General features: G+C 43.1%; 1 protein-coding gene across 1 annotated transcript in view; it reads left to right on the top strand.

The window, feature by feature from the left end:
* Positions 1-6254, top strand: part of LOC139423246 (calpain-5-like) — a 28717-nt gene extending 22463 nt beyond the window's left edge. Inside the window, exons 5-13 of the mRNA XM_071175052.1 lie at positions 1151-1344; positions 2616-2693; positions 2933-3128; positions 3307-3429; positions 3820-4016; positions 4505-4626; positions 4964-5017; positions 5688-5824; positions 5997-6254. Coding sequence (XP_071031153.1) covers positions 1151-1344; positions 2616-2693; positions 2933-3128; positions 3307-3429; positions 3820-4016; positions 4505-4626; positions 4964-5017; positions 5688-5824; positions 5997-6179 — 1284 coding nt within the window. The 3' untranslated portion in view covers positions 6180-6254. The remainder of the gene's footprint in view (positions 1-1150; positions 1345-2615; positions 2694-2932; positions 3129-3306; positions 3430-3819; positions 4017-4504; positions 4627-4963; positions 5018-5687; positions 5825-5996) is intronic.
* Positions 6255-16579: the final 10325 nt, after the last annotated feature.

The following is a 16579-nucleotide window of genomic DNA, read 5'->3' as shown; positions in this document are numbered from 1 at the left end:
ACCCACTGTTAACTAGGCTGTCATTGAAAATAAGAATTTGTTCTTCACTGACTTGCCTAGTAAAATAGAATTGCCTTTAATTTTTACCATTGGAGACAGACATTTCACTTCCACCACTTTCGGTTGAATTGTGAACAACTGGTACGTCCTAGAAACTTACAATGTGTAATATGATAGCTAAGATATGTACAGTATGTTTGCATATTATTATTCATATTATTAATCTACCTCAAATATTGTTTTCATACTAAGCAAAAGCCTAGCTCTCTGAAGTCCAGACAACTGCTTTCCCGTTTGGCCAGGTGTGAATGTTCTGGTAGCCAACCTACTCAACCAATTTGAATACAATGGGAAGCCCATACACAGTTGATGGCCCATCAGCAGGCAATTAAGTATGCTTAAGTTGAGAGCCTATGAGGTCTATGAGAAGGGTTTGTGCATGCAGGAACAGTCATGTATGGTTTTTTATATAGGATCCCCTGGGTCATATTTAGTAGGCACCAAATGGAAGAAAATGGACTGAAACGGGGAGGGACTAAATGATCTCATCTGACATGGATGTCGATTAAGGCAGCCCCCCGCACCTCTCTGATGCAGAGGGGTTAGGTTAAACGTGGAAGACACATTTCAGTTGAATGCATTCATTTGTACAATTGACTAGGTATTCCCCTTTCCCAATAAAAAACACTTGTTTTTGTTTTCCGTTGCAAAACATTTTGTTACGTTGTGCACTAATTAATACGACCCTGGTTTCCCTCATTACCTTCCTGTCTTCTTTATCCTTTTTCCCCCTTCTGTCTCCTTAGTAGTTGCTCCCTTGCTGTCGTTGCATCACACTTTGTTTGTGAAACGGGCTCATTACATCTGGGCCTTGTGCTCAATGATACTTTGATGATCAAGTAGCAAGGGACAGCACCAGCCGTCTAGGCCGCAAGCTCAATTCAAACAAACCAATTCTCAGTTCAACTTGACTGGGCCTTGTTCATCATACAAAAAAATGTGTGAATGCACATTTTAATTTTGTCGCATGTCGCACGCCCTAATGAACACAACCCTTGTCACAACTCAAGCACTTTGAGCTACATTCTGTGTATGACATGTAAATACATAAATATTTCTAAATTAATTAATTGATTTAATTGTCTCATAGGCGACCACAGTGGAGGACATGGAGGCACGGCTAGACTGTGGCCTGGTCAAGGGCCACGCATACGCAGTGACGGACGTGAAGAAGGTGCGTCTGGGCCAGGGCCTGCTGGCATTCTTCAAGTCAGAGAAGCTCAATATGATCCGCATGAGGAACCCCTGGGGAGAGAAGGAGTGGAGCGGGCCCTGGAGCGACAGGTAAATACACAACACTGCCTCCTCAGGCCTGGAAGTGGTACTACACAACCATAGTATTAGATGTATAATTCTTATTCTAATTTGATGTACACAACACTGCTTAATGAAAGCTTCTCCTATTCAGAGTGCCTTTACTGCCTCGAAACGACTAGACCGTGTAGGAGTAATGAGGTGGAGAAAGAGGTGTCCTCCATCTTCTGAAATGGAGGGGGGTGATAAATGCCATAAATTAACTGTTGTACATGTATATGTGTGTTTTTGTTTTATTTATTTATTTTAAGAAAAACGACAATGTGGAGGGAAAATTAAGGGTAGGCTCTACATTTGTTTTTTACATTTCAGTAATAATGCAGAAGAAGGAGACACAAAAAGTGAAAGCCATTACAATGTCCTTCCGAGATCTGCAGGGGTGCTGTTAGTACAGTGACTATTATATTGTGGAGTGAATTCCATTAACTCAACTGTTTGGAACTGAGTTAATCAGATGTGTACGAGTCATATTGTTATACATAAACTTGGTTGAATGGTAAAAAAATGTAAAGAATAATAATAATAGTTATTATTTTTGAAGGCACATGTTCACACGTTTAAGTCACCTTAAAGTTTTACAAAATATATAGAATCCAAAAAATATCTAACGTAATAAATCAAATCACACGCTCAACAGTTAATTTATGGCATTTATAATGTAATAGGATGGGGAGAAGACTAAGAGCTTCTCTCTTCCTCCTCCTGTTGTGTCCTATTGTTTATTGCTAGGTTGTATGACATAGCAGAGATTGTAGGGCTCGATCATGAAGGCAGCTGAATTATTGAGTAGGTAAAGGAGAGAGATGTTACTTCTTAAAGGGGAAGTGACTGAGTGGTGTTATTAAAGGAGTCGTCTCCTTTCATTCATATAGTCATAGGAATGCATGTATAATATATCTGGGGTTTGATCACAATTGGAGAAATGTAATTTTATTGTTTAATGTGGAAGTTTGTCAGAGTCCCGCAGTAATTTCATAGAAACAGAAGAGAGGTTTATTTTCATATGCACGTAGGCACACACACAATTGCTATGTATTGCCGATACCTACAATTCTTACTTCCTGGGGTAAGTCTTCCTGTTTTAATCTATGACTGCTCCTGAGAAAATTGCTGTCCGTTGTCATGTGGTGCTGAACTTCGGGAATCTCCAATCCAAAGGGTTTTTCAGTGGTGTGTTTGCTCTGTAATTTCCTTTGTGTCATACTGTCGAACATGAGGTAATTTCATGTCTGTGCCCCCAGCTCAGAGGAGTGGAAGAAGGTGAGCAAGAGTGAGAGAGAGAAGCTGGGCGTCACCGTGCAGGATGACGGAGAATTCTGGTGAGAGGGACCACCATACACACACACACACACACACCCACCCCATTAAAACATTAGGGGCCATTTACCCACACACAGATTAAGCCTAGGCCTGGACTAAAAAGCATGCTCCGGACTATGCTTAATCTGTATCCGGGAAACCAGCCCTAGTTAATTCATCTGTATTTTATTAACTGATTGAGCGGCACTTTCCTAAATATACCGTCCCTCCCTCTTGCCCTCCCTCTCTTCCACCCTAGGATGACGTTTGATGACTTCTGCCAGTACTTCACGGACCTGATCCTGTGCCGCCTCATCAACACCTCTTATCTGAGCATCCACAAAACATGGGAGGAGGAAGTGATGAGGGGCTCCTGGGTCCCCCGCCAAGACCCTCTGAGGAACCGCTCTGGGGGATGCATCAACCACAAGGCCACCTTCCTCCAGAACCCACAGGTGGGGTGCATGAGGGTGGAGGATGTGTGGAAGTGGGTGGATGGTGGGAGGCTGGGCAGGAGTGTTTATACTGTGTAAGTTTATTTGTGTTTTTCTGTTGGTGTCTCTGCATGTACTGCATATTCTGTATTTGATTTGAGGAGATTGATCTAATTAGTGTGTTTATGTCTCTCTACAGTATGTGTTTGATGTGAATAAGGTAGAGGATGAGGTGTTGATCGCCCTGCAGCAGAAGGAGAGAAGAGCCACCACCAAAGAGGGAAAAGGAGATAACCTGGCCATAGGCTTCGACATTCACCGGGTATGCGGGCACACACACACACACACACACACACACACACACATACAGAGAGAGAGATGAAGGCATACACACGAGAACAGACTCACCGAGTTTAAGAGACACACACACAGATGGACACACACAGATGGATACACAGGAAGATGAACACACTCTGTCGCTCCACATGAATCTTTCCTTTTGCCTCTTCATGCTTTACTTCCTTGCTACTCATAACATAAAATATAAGACTTAAGGATCCTGGTTCAGTCCCTGCATGTGCCATCTTTCCACCTCCTATATCTGTCTCCCTGCTTCTGCCTCTATCCTTGCTCTGCCTGATGATGCCATATCTACCTTGAACGTCTCCCTTTAAAATGTGACCCTGATGTCATGTCCCCACCCGTCCTCTAGGTGGAGCTGAACAGAAAGTACCGCATGCACACGGCCCAGCAGAAGGTGGCGGGCTCCATCTACATCAACTCGCGCTGCGTCTTCCTCAGGAAGGAGCTCAAGGAGGGTCGCTACGTCATCATCCCCACGACTTTTGACCCCGGGCAGCAGGGCGACTTCCTGTTGCGGGTCTTCACCGACGTGCCTTCAGACTGCAAGTAAACCAGCCGGCCGACATACAGACCCACCCCCACACCCCTTCCGTTTAACCTCCTTACCTTTACAAAGGGATAGTTCACTGGGGTCATAGAATTGAATAGAACAGTATTGTTTTGTACCTCTATGATAGGGATGGCCTAATTTGAATCAGTTAAAATTGATCAAATAACAAACCTCATTTTATAGAAACCCATCAAATTCAACTGGTGTGTATATTAAAGGGATATTACATTTTGGTATTTTACAACACTTGGGGTTCAAGTATTTTTTGCAGTTTACTACTTACTTCAAAAAAGTGGCCGATCCCTTTAAGATTCACACCAGTTGAATTGTATGGGTTTCTATAAAAGGATTTTTAGCTTGTTGATAACGTTGAATTGATTCTCTAAGTGGACCCAGAACCCTTTTCACGTAATTTGTCATCCACTGCCATTACTCTCACCAAAATGAATGACACCCATATTCACTTTCTTTCCCTACCCAACAGAGAGTTGAACCTAGATGAGCCCCCACAGACGTGTTGGACGGGCATGTGTGGTTACCCCCAGCTGGTCACCCAGGTCCACGTTCTGAGTGCTGAGGGACTCCAGGGCCAGGACTCTAATGGCGGTAAGCTAGTAAGGCTGCAGTAGGAAATAGTAGGCCTACAGTAAAGTAAGCTACAGTATGCACCCATGTGGAAGGGAGGCTTTGGGAGCTGACTTGCATAGACCATTTTCACACGAGCTATACTAGGATGGCCCGGTTGTATCTCCACCATTGTTACTGGACCATGCTGGAAAGGATGGGGGATATTTGGAGGGGAAAGGTTCTGGTCGACACAATAAACTCTTCTGCCGATGGGTAACTTGAGTTTAAGTGTGTACTGTACATTTTGTGCGAGTGTGTATGTGTTTTTCCGTGCCCCAGCATGTGTTGCGAGGTGAACTCTTCTGGTCATACACAGAGCTGCACTGTCTCATTCCCAACAAGAAGAGGCACCCGGCCAAAACACAAGGAGGTACATCAGCATCACCTAGTGGCTAGCGGCTTAGCTACAACTAGACATATTGCACAGTTAATAGTCCAATAGGCTTTGGCTCAGCCCAGAAACAGCCCCTAGCCCCTAAACCCCTTCAAACTCAACTCTGGACCTCAAAGCCAGTTCCACTACATTGTTCCCCTCTAATCAGGGAAGGATTTAGACCTGGGACACCAGGTGTGTTCAATTAATTATCAGGTAGAACAGAAAACCAGCAGGCTCTGGACTTCGTAGGGCAAGAGTTGAATACCCATGTCCTAACCCTTAACCCCTAGCTTCATGTAGATCGAAGAGGATTGGATAGATATAAGCAAAATGGTAGTAGTTCCACAAAGGGCTATGTCTAGGAATACTTTTTTCCATATGGCTGAAACCTATCCCCTCCCTTTCAGATTTATAGTCTTCTCTAGTTCCTTCTCCCCATATCCTCTACCTACCTAGTAGCACAAGCAACTAAAGCCCTTCTCCACCTACCTGTCGGAGACCTGTCTGCTTGCTGGTTGGTCTGATGGCCAGATAAGGATTGGATTCATTTAGACCTCGAGTTGGTTTTGGCCTGCATAGTTGAGTACACATGCACACACACGTTTACACTTCCCATGCCGATACAGAGATTGACAGCTGTCCCCCATCCTTCCTTCCCTCTCAGCCTCGGACCCGTACGTCATCATCACCTGTGAGGGAGAGAGAGTGCGCTCGCCGGTGCACAAGGACACGCGGAGCCCCAACTTCGATGTCAAAGGCCTGTTCTACCGCAAGAAGCCCAAGGAAGGCATCCACATTGAGGTAAGCACAGACGGAGAGGAGGAACTCTTTTTTTTGTATCTGTCTGTCTGTGTTCATACAGTATGTATCCCTCTATCTCTTGAATGTTTAACTTTTTGAAAATCACTTTTCCTATATTTCCCCTCTTTCCCGCTTTGTCTCTTTCTTCTCTGCTCTCCTTGGACCATAATAGATCTACAATAAGAACGTAATTGTGGATACCTTCCTGGGTCAGGTGACCCTGTCCAGTGACCCAAACGACCGGCAGGAGCAGCACACACTCCACCTGCGCGACAAGGGCAACCGCCAAGACAACGACCTCCCGGGCACGGTCACCGTGCGCCTCATCACCTGCATCACACTCATCAACATATGACGTCACAACCACCGCCGTCGCCGCTCTCGCCATGAGATGTCGAAGGAGCTTGACCTTTGTCATCTTGACGACCTTTCGCCCCCCTAAACCGAGCATGTCAGTTAAACGGTTAATCCCCCCCCACTCCTGCTCCACCCAACCCAACACCCCCTTCAACATATACACACAGCTTTCTTTCTGACTCTTTCTCTCACTCTCACTGTTACACACACACACAAACACACAGGCCATGTCTGAGTTCCAAATAGTAGGCTGATTGGGTATGCGAAAATATAAAGTTTTATAGTATGTGAAATATTGAACATTTTGTTTGCTTTAAATGCCAGGATGTCATACTCATTTAATCTTTCCATCTAGTAGAATTCACTGCACACTATTGAGGAAGAGAAGTGTCTTTTCAGACCCACGTAGGTGTGACAACAGCCGATAAACCGCTGATAATCAGCTACCAAAATGAAAGAATGGTGGGAAACAAAGCAATTGTGCGTTAGATGTCACATTCTCAGTATGGGTGAGCCTGGTATGTTGTTTATTTTAAGCTTACTGCCTACATATACTAAACAGTACATTCTAAATAGTATGAAGTATGACTAGTACACAGTATGTATATCGTTTTAGTAAGTAGTAGGCAAGACTACTCTCTCTACATGCCTTCAACTCTCTCACACACACACACACACACTTTTAACATGCTCCTGCACCCCTCATGCATCTGCCAGCGTCTCTAAGGGCTATACATCGCCTTAAGGCTGAGTGGGTCCCTTTAGGAGCCTGTGACCAGCCATATGTCGGGTGGGAGGGGGGTCATTGTATTGGGTGGTACACTGGGTGTAGCCTTGCCTCTTCCCCCCTCCATCACATCTTTCCCCTCTTCCCACTCCCATCCCCTCAGAATACGCTACCCTTCGCTTCTACAGGTTGCCATGGACAAAATAGAGTTTAGCACGGCAAAAAGATTCTGCCTGCATTGCACATTCCCCGTTTACACACAAATGTTTTATTTAATTTACCTTTATTTAAATAGGCATCACACTCTTAGCTTAGCAACCGGCGCTTTTGATATGCTCCAGTGGAGTGCCATGTTCAAGTGCTTTACGGGACCAAAGACGGACCAGGCCCTCCCTCCCTCTCTCTTTTGCCGGCGGCAGTTGCCACCGTGCCACGTCAGCCGGTCATCTCTATGGCAACGCCACTGCCTGACGCTTCCTAAGTCATGGGACTCCTGTCAATTGACCTGAATCGCGTGAACTGAGAGACACAGCAGCTGGTGTGTGTGTGTGTGTGTGTGTGTGTGTGTGTGTGTGTGTGTGTGTGTGTGTGTGTGTGTGTGTGTGTGTGTGTGTGTGTGTTATGCATTCGTACGTGTTATGTCTGCACCTTTGAACATCATGCACCTCGCGTGGCTCTGACAGGCTCACGGACACGGCTGGATGGAGGGATGAGCGGAAGAAGAGAGAGAAGAGGCAGGACATCCATCAGTCGACTCCTGCCAAAAACAGCGTGCCATAGCCTTGTTCCTGGCTCTGACTCTGTTGTGACTCGATACCGCTATTCCCGACCGGAACACAGTTTGGATTAGCATCATTTTAAACTATTTGAAATGGTAGTGTGAAAAGAGTGGGTTTTTGTCTGGCCAAGACAGAGGCTATCACATCATTCAGAAGCATCACTGGTACAGTCCCCAAAACCGTTAGCATCTCTTCTCACGTAGATGATGTCGCGCTTTCTCTTTTGACCTGCTTTCCACAGGCTGTTTATCTCCCTCTGACAGTGGCAAGCGGCGGAGAAAGAAGATATACAAGGAGATTCAAGCCCCAAACGCTACGTTGTCAAGTATCTTTTCAAAAGTGCAATGTGATTGCAGAGACTTTTCTAGAGCAGGATCTGACGTGGGATCCCACGTACGTTAAGAATCATTCCAGAGACATTCGATTTTTTTGAATGTAATGCGGAGAGCTTTCGACCGACCGATCTCTCGCTTTCTCTCTATCGAACCATCAATCCCTTTTACTTGTTTATGTGCTTGTTTCAACGCCTTTTCTTCTTTTGCATTACTCGGAACAACAACGGCATTTATTGCATTTGATTTATTTATTGCATTATCACAGTTTATATATTTATTGAATTAATGTGTCTCGCATAGATCATTTTTAATGATATGTACATGGCCTTGTATTGTTCTTCCATTGTTACTATTTTATATTTTCTTTCCATCTTCAGTGTGGGGAAACAAATGGTGGCGTTTAAGAATCAGCATGTTTACACTATTGCACCTCATATCAATGTCATATCAAGATGTTTAAAAGGGTCACTTTTTAAGGTACTGATCAGTGACATCCACCATTCATAACCATATGTTTTTACTATTTACTGTCATTCGTGGCTTCAAATGACAAAAATGCCATTCAAGTGCTGTGTGACGCATGTATTTCCTTCTATGTTGTTCAGTTGCAGACTAAGACAGAGAGACTAAACTGGTTGCTAAAAAAACCTCTGAAAGGGATAGTTCATGCTAAATCTATTTTTTGTGTCGATTTACTCTTACCTTGAGTTGTGTCTGAAGGCCCATAGCGACAGAATCTGCCAGTAGTTAGCATAATTAGAATCGTCCAAATTCATTCATGTAAACAGCGGTGCCGATATTGGCAGAGCTGCTTTGCAAGCCGAAACTTCAAACTGTCTTGTTATAAGGCAATATGTTATACAAGTAACATATAGTAACAAAAATTTGACAAACAATTTAGTAAACTGAAATAAAATAATTCAGAAAAACATTTTTAAAACTACATGACCAAAAGTATGTGGATACCCGCTCGTTGAACCTCTCATTCCAAATCATGGACATTAATATGGAGTTGGTGCCCCTTTGCTGCTATAACAGCCTCCACTCTTCTGGGAAGACTTTCCACTAGATGTTGGAACTTTGCTGGGGGGACTTGCTTCCATTCAGCCACAAGAGCATTAGTGAGGTCGGGCACTGATGTCGGGCGATCAGGCCTGGCCCGCAGTCAGCGTTCCAATTCAATGTGGTTGCGGTCCAGGGCTCTGTGCAGGCCAGTCAAGTTTTTCCACACCGATCTCGACAAACCCTTTCTGTATGGACCTCGCTTTGTGCACACGGGCATTGTCATGCTGGAACAGGAAAGAGGCTTCCTCAAACTGTTGCCACAAAATTGTAAGCACAGAATCGTCTAGAATGTCATTGCATGCTGTAGCGTTAAGATTTCACTGGAACTAAGGGGCCTAGCCAGACCATTATTCCTCCTCCACCAAAGTTTACAGTTGGCACTATGCATTTGGGCAGGTAGCGTTCTACTGGCATCCGTCAAGCCTGTAGCTAACAGGGAAGAAATCCGAGCGCGAATGTGAACCATAGGCGCGAACAATGGCGGCATCCGTTGTTTTGAGTACATTGCTAGAAAGGACAAAAGAAAATGTATTGGAGTGTCAGAAGATGGCAGCATGTGTGGGACAGAGATTAAAGAGAACACCCAAAGAACCTCAAAGTTCATCTGAACTGTGCCCACAAAAAATCATACAATTTCATTATATTATATTAGTATCTGCTCGTCAACAGCAACCAACTTTAGCAGTTATCATGAAAATAATAGAAACATCAGAACCTAATTCAAGTTTAAAAAATAAGAAGCGCTTGTTCATTTATTCATCCAGTCTGGCAAGTCCACGAGCCTTCAGATAATTCAACCAACCACCTGATCCCAAATGTAAAACCTGCCGCTGCTAGAGTAAACAGGTGGATTGCTTTGCAAATGGATACAGCAACCCAGAAAGTTAAGGAGATTCTGAAAGAGGCATGACAAAATGACCGTGTGTAAACGGATGGAGCAAGAAAGGAATGACTACTTCATTTATGGGTATAGAAGCAGGCTGATATCACCCCTCCTCCAACAAGGCACAGCATGCGTTGCTCCAATCTCCATCGGATTTAGCATCCATCCACCGGAGAGGTAATTGACTGCAAGTGACATACCAGAGGAGAAGATCCTACTTGACGTAACTGACAACGGGGTGAACATAGTCAAGGCTATCGAGCTATTACAGAACTGGCAAGAGAATGATCAACAACAATCAGAGCTGGCCATAGCTTTGAACGGTGTGGTAGAAATGTCTGAATCAGTTAGACACAGACGATTATCCTTTTAAATCCAAGTCACATTAAGATTCATTTAGAATTTAAACCGAAACAAACCTATGACCTGACCCATCACCTTATGTATTATTGTCCCCCAGTGACAAGAATGGACCCCCCCCCCCCCAAGAATAGAAACTATAGGCCTGCCACACATGCATAATGCTACTTTCTGTCCGTAACACACACATTTAAACTGAAATGAAATAAAATAAAATTACATAGAAATTTTTATCCAACTCAAAGTAAATTTTAAAAAAATAGTACATTTGTCTGAAGACGAGCTGAAACTAAACTGAATTTGAAAATCTATAAACGAAAACAAAATCACAACTATAATAACCTAGATGTTTTGTCTCTAAAGGAAACGTTCAAGTTACTCATAATGGCTGTAATTTAGTCAGGATCATTTTGAGATGATAATGAAGTGATAATGCCTGAGAAGCCGGTGTTTGGGGGATATATTGGCACGGGTGTTGTTAGGCCTATTCATACGATTCAGTTTCACAATCTTGTTGTGACCCCCACAGACAAACAATGTCTTCAGTTAGGTAATTTGCCCAAGTCCTTATCGTTAGCTATTGCTAGTGGCAGCATTACAGCGTCTGTTCTGACCATATCTGAACCAATAATAGTCACCAGGACCAAGGGGTTGTATCACATTGTGGTAGACCATCGCTCGTCTTTTTAACTCCAGACAAATATGTGCCACAGCGGTGCCAAAATGGACCGGAGGAAAAGACCATTGTACTGCAGTGTACTGTTGGTTCAGGTTCTGCAGTAGATTAGCTTTGTTTGCCACTCTTGTGGACATACAATAACTAGTTAAACATTGTGGGTATTGTCAAGCTTTTCTCATTCCGATATGCTTTTTTTTTGTGTGTCTTTGCCAAACACGCGTGCTGGTTGAGATCTTATTGCGTTAACATTGCACGTTCTTGTCATTTGCCAGAAGCATCACTTACTCAAGGTACGATTGGTTTACCCTTGGTGAGCGGAGTGTCGATTCGGTGATCTGATTTTTCTGGCTCTGTATACATTTTTCTGATGGTCCATGGCAAATGTTTTAAGGACACAAAACGCATAAGAATGTTCAGAACTTTGGCCAGTTTTATATCAAACCAATAACACCAATGCATGAAGCAAATGGCTTCAAATCAGCTTGCACAGTTTGATTTTCAAAGATATTATATTTTTTATTCAAAGTGTTGTAAACAGTGTTACTACTTTCATATATTGAAGGCTTCTGTTGCATACTTGCATGTATTTTACAGATTCTGAACATTTGAATTCAGCATCCCAAACAGTATGTACTGTATATGAAAAGGGGCAGCAGCCAAAGTGTTTGTCCACTACTGCAGGACTCCTATTGTGACAAATGTAGATATATGGTGACGAACAAGGAAGTAGCACAAGGTCCCTCGTGGGCCGCAAACCCCAGTCGCCTGATCTTGACACAAACACCCTACCCCCCGATCCCAATAAGGATATCCCCACTGGAAGAGATTGTTAGGCACCTTTCAAGGATAGGATCGTTACACTCTTTAAGTTCATCATTACCCCCTCCGTTTACAGGACTTACCTTCGAAAGCCACGATCACTATCCCACTTCTGACGTCCAGTGTGATAAATGTGGAAGTTGTGCTAAGTCTGTAGTGGGCTGTGAACACCAGTTGCCTAGCCTAAAGATGAACACCCTATCCACAATTACAATAGGGCTATCCCAGTTGGGAGGGATTGTACTGTGCTTATCAAGTCCAGGGTCATTACAATATATTCTTTACATTTCAGACGCAAGAACATATAATAGTTGAGAGACATTTTTAAGCAATGGTCCGCAAGAATACTTGTCAGATACTTATCCAGTTAAATTTGAAAGCAAAACAAATTGTTAGAGATGGACAACATAAAAAATGTGAGGAATACCGAAAATAATTGATTGCAGAGAGTGTTTGTGTTGTGTTTACGATTTATTTGGATTATGTGTTTTATTAAAGCCTGTGTAATGGCCAAACAGTACTTTCTATGTTTCAGTTGAATACAGACATCACCATGGTGCAATGATTTACCTATGTTAGCTCAGTTAGCCTCGGAGTTACCTGGCGTTTGTTAGCCTGCATACCGTTGCATGTGAACTTTAAAGGACATTGGTCATGAAACGTCATACATGTTTATGCTAGGTGTTACGTCATCTTTACGATAGCATTATGTAGATTATATGACATTGCTCACTCAAATTTGCCAAGTCATGAGACACCTTCTGTGGTGGCCATGTTTCCAAAATGGAGTCTGATACGAAGGAGCTTGTGATTCTCTTGTACTTTTCTGCGGAAGTTTATTAACTCGAGGCTGGAATATACTGCATGGTGACACTTATAGAAGATACTAAGGTCTTTATAACGAGTAGCCTATCTTTTATCAATATTTTATACTCTTGTTAATTTTATATATCCAATTAACCTTGTGTTCTCTACGCTTAACACTGATATGTTTACTGATAGCTAGATATCAGAAGGCTGTATCTTATGTACTGTATGCTTATCTGAGTGTTCTTACGTTGTCTTTTTTTGTTACCGTGCATGTTTGTTTGATTTCATTATCGGTTACACTGTGGTTATTTTATAGTTATGATCTGGAAATCATTTATTTTCATTTTGTATTTTATGTCAACTTGTGGCATGACTTTCAAATAAAACATTAAACCTGATTTTATTTTCCATTTTATCTGTCAGAAATGGCTGCCAATGTGTGGTTCAGGGTTGGGGTCAATTCCATTAAAATCAGGAAGTAATTTGAATCTAACTTTGGTGTAATCACGTCTGTCTCATTATACGGTTAGTAGTTGTCGTTTAAAAAAACAAGACCCTCAGTCTTCACATGGCATTATCAACTGGCACATAGTCCCCAAACCCACCCTATTCATAAGCCAGGAATTACACAACTGTGTTAACCCTCCTTCTCCTCCTTATACATAGTGGGGTCCAAAATTATTGACACCCTTGCACATTTTTATCAAGGGTGTCAATCATTTCAAACCCCACTGTAACGTGTCTTTAAAAACTATTCATACCCCTTGAATTATTCCACATTTTGTTTTTACAGCCTGAATTCAAAATGTATTCAAAATAAATAAAAAATCTAAGCCATCTTCACAAAATACCCCATAATGACAAAGTTATAAAAAAAAATGAAAATGAGGTAGAGAAGTATCTAACTTACGTAAGTATTCACACCCCTGGGTCAATCATTTGTAGAAGCACCGTTGGCCGCGATTACAGCTTTGAGTGGTCTTGGGTATTACTGTATCGTCTTTGACATCTTGATTTTCTCCCATTCTTCCTTTGCAGATTTTCTCAAACTCTGGTAAATTAGATGAGGAGCGGCAGTTAACAGCAATCTTCAGGTCTTTCCACAGATTTAAAATGGAATTCAAGTCTGGGCTTTGGCTGGGCCACTCAAGGACTTTCACATTATTTTTCTTTAGACATTCCAGCATTGCTTTTGCTGTATGCTTGGGGTCATTGTCCTGTTGGAATGTAAATCCCCCCCCCCCCCCCCCCCCCCCAGTCTAAGGGAATTTAAACTCTAAAGCAGGTCTTCATCAAGGATTTGCCTGTATTTGGCTCCATCCATTGCTCCTGCTAACCTTACCATCCCCCTAGTCCCTGTTGCTGAAAAGCATCCCTATAGCATGATGCTGCCACTACCATACTTCACATTAAGAATGTTGTTAGACTGGTGATGAGTTGTGCCTGGTTTTCTCCTGACTTTGCGCTTTGCACTTAGGCCAAAGAGTAACATTTTGGTCTCATCAGACCATTGCCTTATGCTCAGTCTTTCATGCGCCTTTCTGCAAACTCCAGACGTGCTGTCATGTGCCTTTTTCTCAGGATTGGCTTTCATCTGGCCATTCTCCCACAAATCCCAGGATGGTGACGTGCTGTAGAGACTGGTCCTTCTGGCAGGTTCTCCCATCTCAGCTAAGTCGCTCAGTAGTTTTGTCAGATTGGTAATTTGGTTCTTGGTCACCTCCCTGACAAAGGTCCTTCTTGCCCAGTTGCTCAGTTTGGTTGGACGGCCAGCTCTAGGAAGAGTCTTTTTTGCTTGTACCCAATTACGATCTTGTCTCATGGCTGCAACTCCCCAACGGGCTCGGGAGAGGCGAAGGTCGAGTCATGCGTCCTCCGAAAACATGACCCGCCAAACCGTGCTCCTTAACACCCGCCCGCTTAACCCGGAAGCCAGCCGCACCAATGTGTCGGAGGAAACGCCATTCAACTGAAGACCGAGGTCAGTCTGCCTAACCCGGACGACGCTGGGCCATTTATGTAAAGCCCTATGGGATCAAATCCGGGTCTGTGTTACAGCCTTATTCTAAAATTGATTACATTGTTTTTTTTCTTCCAACAATACCCCATAATGATGAAGCAAAAACAGGTTTGGCACACGTGTATTTTGGGAGTTTCCATCACTATGCTTCACAGTAGGGTTGGTATTGGCGAGGTGATGAGCGATGCCTGGTTTCCTCCAGATGTGCATTCAGGCCAAAGAGTTCAATCTTGGTTTCATCAGACCAGAGAATCTTGTTTCTCGTGGTCGGAGAGTCCTTTAGGTGCCTTTTGGCGAACTCCAAGCGGGCTGTCGTGCCTTTTACTGAGTGGCTTCTGTCTGGCCACTCTACCATAATGGTCTGATTGGTGGAGTGCTGCAGAGATGGTTGTCCTACTGGAAGGTTCTCTCATCTCCACAGAGGAACTCTGGAGGTCTGTCAGAGTGACCATTAGATTCTTGGTCACCTCCCTGACCAAGGCCCTTCTCGGCCGGGGGGCCAGCTCTAGGAAGTCTTGGTGGTTCCAAACTTCTTCCATTTAAGAATGATGGAGGCCGCTGTGTCCTTGGGGACCTTCAATGCTGCAGAATATCTTTTGTACCCTTCCCCAGATCTGTGCCTCGACACAGTCCTATCTCAGAGCTCTACGGACAATTCCTTCGATCTCATGGCTTGGTTTTTGCTTTGACATGCACTGTCAACTGTCGGACTTTATATAGACAGGTGTGTGGCTTTCCAAATCATGTCCAATACATTTAATTTACCACAGGTGGACTCCTATCAAGTTGTTGAAACATCTCAAGGATGATAAATGGAAACAGGATGCACACTAGTTAAATTTCGGTTCAAGGCAAATGCACTGTCAACTGTGGGACCTTATATAGACAGCTGTGTTTCTAAATCATTACCAAACAATATAACTGGCCACAAATGGACTCCAATCAAATTGCCGTGGCATCTCAAGGATGATCAAAGGAAATTGGATGCACCTGTGCTATATTTGGAGTGTCATAGCAAAGGCGTGTGAATACTTACAGTACCAGTCAAAACTTTACACACACCTACTCATTCCAGGGTTTTTCTTAATTTTACTATTTTCTACATTGTAGAATAATAGTGACGACTGTCACGAACCGGCTCAAAGTCCGTAACAAAAAGGGAGACAACGTGGAGACAAGGAATAACAAAATATGTGTATTACCTGAAGTAAACAAAATACAATTAACAATGGTCTGTGTCGTCCATAATCAGTAGTGTAAGTAAGTGTTTGCATAAATGTGATAATGAGGAGTGTTGAAAGGTGCCAAAACAAAAAGGCCACAAAAATGCCATCAGTGTGTCCGTATGGAGAGAGTCTCCTCAATGAATAGGGAAGAGGTGTATTTTTCCTGGGACACACCTGGGCCCAGGTGTGTCCCATGTCGCTAATGACCCTCCCAGCTCCGCCCACCGACATCCTATTAAGGAAAAGAAGGAGCAAAGAGAAAGAATACGGCAAACAGAGTGGGAGGGTCGTCACAAGACATCAAAACTATGACAAAACATGTGTAATCATGTTGTGACCAAAAAAGTGTTTAAACAATATATATTATATTTGAGATTCTTCAAATTAGCCACCATTTGCCTTGATGAAAGCATTGCACACTCTTGGCATTCTCTCAACCAGCTTTATGAGGTAGTCACCTGGAATGTATTTCAATTAACAGGTGTGCCTTGTTAAGTTAATTTGTGGATTTTTTTCACTTCTTAATACGTTTGAACCAATTAGTTGTGTTGTGAATAGGTACAGTAGGGGTGGTATACAGAAGATAGCCCTATTCGGTAAAAGACCAAATCCATATTATGGCATGAATAGCTCAAATAAGCAAAGATAAATTACAGTCCATCATTACTTTAATAACACTCCCCATCCCGCATGCG

This window comes from Oncorhynchus clarkii, chromosome 12 (assembly GCF_045791955.1).
Source record: "Oncorhynchus clarkii lewisi isolate Uvic-CL-2024 chromosome 12, UVic_Ocla_1.0, whole genome shotgun sequence".
NCBI lineage: Eukaryota > Metazoa > Chordata > Actinopteri > Salmoniformes > Salmonidae > Oncorhynchus > Oncorhynchus clarkii.
This window is presented reverse-complemented; position numbering and strand designations above follow the sequence as displayed.